Source organism: Lolium rigidum, chromosome 3 (genome assembly GCF_022539505.1).
Source record: "Lolium rigidum isolate FL_2022 chromosome 3, APGP_CSIRO_Lrig_0.1, whole genome shotgun sequence".
Lineage (NCBI taxonomy): Eukaryota > Viridiplantae > Streptophyta > Magnoliopsida > Poales > Poaceae > Lolium > Lolium rigidum.
Genome location: NC_061510.1, coordinates 374,163,336 through 374,167,400, shown reverse-complemented (window position 1 = coordinate 374,167,400; position 4,065 = coordinate 374,163,336). Strand labels below are relative to the sequence as shown.

The 4,065-nt window shown below is 49.4% G+C and overlaps 1 protein-coding gene across 1 annotated transcript; it reads right to left on the bottom strand.

Moving 5' to 3' along the window:
• Window positions 1-2,409: 2,409 nt before the first annotated feature.
• On the bottom strand, window positions 2,410-3,363 carry LOC124697463. The gene has a single exon (XM_047230050.1). It carries the CDS (start codon window positions 3,145-3,147, stop codon window positions 2,410-2,412), a length of 738 nt encoding a protein of 245 aa, XP_047086006.1. The 5' UTR covers window positions 3,148-3,363.
• Window positions 3,364-4,065: the final 702 nt, after the last annotated feature.

The window sequence follows — 4,065 nt, the reverse complement described above, 5'->3', positions numbered from 1 at the left end:
TTACATATATGCTAACTTTTTAGCTGAAGAATTTCGTTCCAGAGATATATAATAGGAACATCTCGTCGATCTTATTATTCATTATATCATCATGTACATTACACCGGTTGCTTAGAAAGTTAGAATACATGCAAAGGATGTAGAATATATTTTGTTGCGGGGAATAAAATGGATAAGCAGTATTTAGATTTGTTTTTGTATATCATGGTGATGATGATGAATAAGAGCGTGTAACCAATATTCCTGATTTGTTATATTATTGTTGTTGAATATAATTCATGGATCGTCCAACACTTTTGGGCTTAGGCTTTTGGCTGTAGAGTCAGCACCCGATGTTCCGCCTAGAGTCACTACCCGCATTACGAAGTAAGGAGGAAGAATAAGAGAGGTGACTCGAATACAGAACACACTATTTTTATATGGACGATTCAACTAATGAGACCAATTTGCATTTAGACAAAAACGCACGTGCATACTTACTAGTGTTGTAAACATACTACAATACTACAATGTCTAGCATAATTTTTAAAAATAAAAATAAATTCAGGTGGTGTGGAGATTTGAACACATGACCTGGGATGGGAAGCAAAGGCTTCATCCGATTGAGCTACCACAATCTTCTGTTATCTCTAGACAGAAATTATATAAATAGAGTAGTGTGGCGCCCCTCCCAAGGGCGCCACACATGCTGCCACGTCGGATCGACGCACCAGCTCAGCGTCAAGGGCGCCACGTCGGGCTGGGAGAGTGGCGCCGCAGGCACGGGCGCCACACTGCCATGTGTGGCGCCCATGGGAGGGGCGCCACACAAAAGGGTTAGATGGGTGAAATAATTTCGCCGGAGGGTCAGTCTGTGCTTTACTTTCACTTTTGGGTTATTTTTGTGTAAATCGCCCATTGGTTTGTACATGACACCACCCGTGGATGCCAGATGATGCGTAGGCGACAAACCTGCGAGCTGAGCCAGGAAATATTCTCGCTTCGATCGCAAGACACGACATGTGCGGCAGCCGCTCGTACACGCTGAGATGAAAGGTGATGATTGCACGGAAACTTTTGTTTTGGCGTCGCCGGGCAGAGGAACAGAGAAGAGCCTTGTCCTCGCCGCCGTCATATCGGCGGTCGTGTCACGGCAAAGAGACAACGGCCGGGGCCGGATTCCTCTCACGCCCTCCCAGCCATCCATCGGTCACTCGAGATCACGACGGTGAAGCAATCAGGAAACGACGCAGTGAATTAAGAGCCGCAGCAGTTTGATGCGTTGCGAAAACGAACTCATCTGATTGTTAATTATTATATACACGGTTGCGATACGTGCAATCGATTATCTTGATTCTTGACCGGCGACTTTTGGTGTAGATTGACGATTTATATGTTCTGATAAGCTCGCGTTTTCAAGTAGTTTCCTGACAAAATTTCATTTGAAGTGATTCTTCGGTCAAGAACATTTAAGTCGCAGCTCACAACAGTTTATGAACTTGAAATGGTTGTTGAATCTATACTGTTACAGTCTGTCAATACATTACTTTCTTCCGCTATCTCAAATTCTCATGTTACATAACATCAACGATGCCTTGTAATTGTTGAATATATAAGCGAATGATCGTATAACTTAATCCACCAATATGACTCTAGGGTGTTCTCCTGTACCCTACTAGGGGATTGGCTCCCCCTAGAGGTTTTCCCTCCTCAACTAGTTGACGTCCGGAAAGAAGTTGTCATTGGACAACGTCGTGTTACCAATAGTCGCGCTACAACGCTCTCCAAAAACCTGATCGCCTCTCACCTTTACAGGTCTACGAGAGACAGGGTTTCAGAGACCTACTATCTCGTCCTTCGGTGTACGCTACAAGAAAAGACGTGGAAGACGCGAGCGGCAGAGCCAGATTATGGAGGTAGGTAATCTCTTGTGGCGTACCGATTAGGGGCCATGTCGGCGTTTATATAATGTAGGTCGTGGGGCACAACGAGGAGTACACCAGGGCTTCTTCTCTTCTCACACCTTGGTGGGAGTAGAAAAGCTCACATTGTAAACCACTTCAAATATCTCCTAACTAGCAGGTAGGTCATACCTCATGAAAAAATCCCTGTGCTACAATTAAACACATTTTATCTTCTCGTCGGATTCAAGTAGGCATGGCATTTCCACTCTTTCAATCCTATGATTTTCCTTTCCTTGAATCAAATGAGCTCTTATTTTTACTATATACATCCTCAAATTTGTTTTTCTTTCGGCAGCCCAAATAGAGCGTCAATTTTACCAAAACTTTCCACAAATGTAAGAACATGTGTAAGATTATTTTTGAACATCATGTTACTACCATTTAAAAAAAACCCGTAAATCCTCTCTCGTTTCAAGAGCATACATAAAATTGCTCCCTAAAAACGGTTCTATTCACAAGCTCAAGCTCAAGAAGCCTGTGTCTCCGCAGATAGGTTTATGTGCCACGCCGAGCTCTCCCGGCGGTCGCCCTCGACGACGCGGTCGCCGAAGATGTGCACCGTCCTCGGGTTCGCCCCTCGCGAGATGACGCATGTGTAGTCCTCCGACGACGGCTCCATCGCTGTCTCCTCCGGCACCGGCGCCGTGTCCTCTTCCTGCGCTGTACGGCTGCCGGTGCGCAGCGGCAGCCAGGAGCTCTTGTTCTTGACCCCGAACTCCACGCGGCGGTCGAGGGAGCGGGACCTCACCAGAGCCGGCGCCTGCGCCTTGACGCGCCCCGCGAGGATGCTCCTCCTCCGCTCCCGGCCTTCGTGGTAGCAGTCGAGCGCGTCGGCGAGCCCGTGCGGGCCCGCGCAGCCGTCGCACCATAGCCGGCGCTTGCTGCTTCCGCTGCCGCTGCCGCCGCCCCGATCGGCGCCGGCCACCAAGAAGGCCGCCGACGCGACGAGCACGGAGGTCGGGCTCATGGAGTATGCCATCGCGTCGGAGTGCCGCATGGGGCTCCCGGCGCCGGCCGCGGCGCAGCTGCCGGCCGGGAGGGACGCCGAGTGCAGCAGCCTCGTCGACGCGAACGACGGCGCATGAGCCTTGCCGCCGGCGTCCAGGCACTGAGCCGTCGACTGGTTGCCGGCGTGCTGCGCGCCGCTCATCGATCTGGACCTCCTCCTCAGGATCATCTCCTGGACCTTGGACCTCAGAAACATCTCGAGAATAGACGCAGGGTATTGCTCTGCACGCAGACAGACGCAACAATTCAGTCCCCAAACTCGTGATGATGCTTATGATCGAGAAGAACCACGGATCAGCTCGCAGAAGAGAGCAAAGAAACAAGGGGGGGATTGCTGCTCAGTTAGTACCTAAGGTTTGCTCTTGAGTGTCAGGGCACACCGCTAGGCACTAACCGCCGGGCGAGAGGAAGACGAGAGAGGAAGAGAGGGGTGTGGGAGAGGGCAACGGGTCGTGATCTTAAAGAAGGGCTCTCAGCAGCTGCTTCTCTCTCACACTCGAGTGATGTCATTGTGTGTGCTCGCTTCCAAAACCGCAGGTCCTTATCTTCAGTTTTACTTATCAAAATTTTCTTTTCTTATTTTTGCAGTCGTTTTCAGTTTTCACAAGTTCTGTAATTTGGCGCGCGCGTGTATGTGACGACGAACCGTACCCAGTTAGCGCTATGCACACAGCGACATATTCCATCGCCCCAGCGCTACGCTGCTGAATAGCAGGTGGATTTGCTGTCGACCTATGGGAGGTGCACCGGCGTCCGGCCAATTTTGCCGGTGCCCAGTCGCCGAGATTCAATGATTGATCCCTCCGTACTATAAACAAGATTCAACATCTGGAATCTAATAATAAAAGATCAGATGATTGGCCCATTTCATCTTATTTGCGAGAACAGCCAATTCCTCTCCAGGTAAGACCAATCGGTAGAAATGCATGCAGAAAATCACCATTTTTCGGCAGAGCGCAGCTATGAAAACATATACGGCCAGAAGAAGAAAGATGAGATAAATCCTCACACAGCGACGACGAAGCGTTGCAATTGTATCATCTTGCGGTCAGACAGTTTCCTTTCCGTTCCTTGGTCCGTTTGGATTTGTTTGCTTCTCTTCCTCCTCTCTATG

Bases quoted from the DNA above. Each gene is read 5' to 3' on its own strand.
- LOC124697463 (XM_047230050.1), bottom strand. From the start codon at position 3,147: ATGTTTCTGAGGTCCAAGGTCCAGGAGATGATCCTGAGGAGGAGGTCC.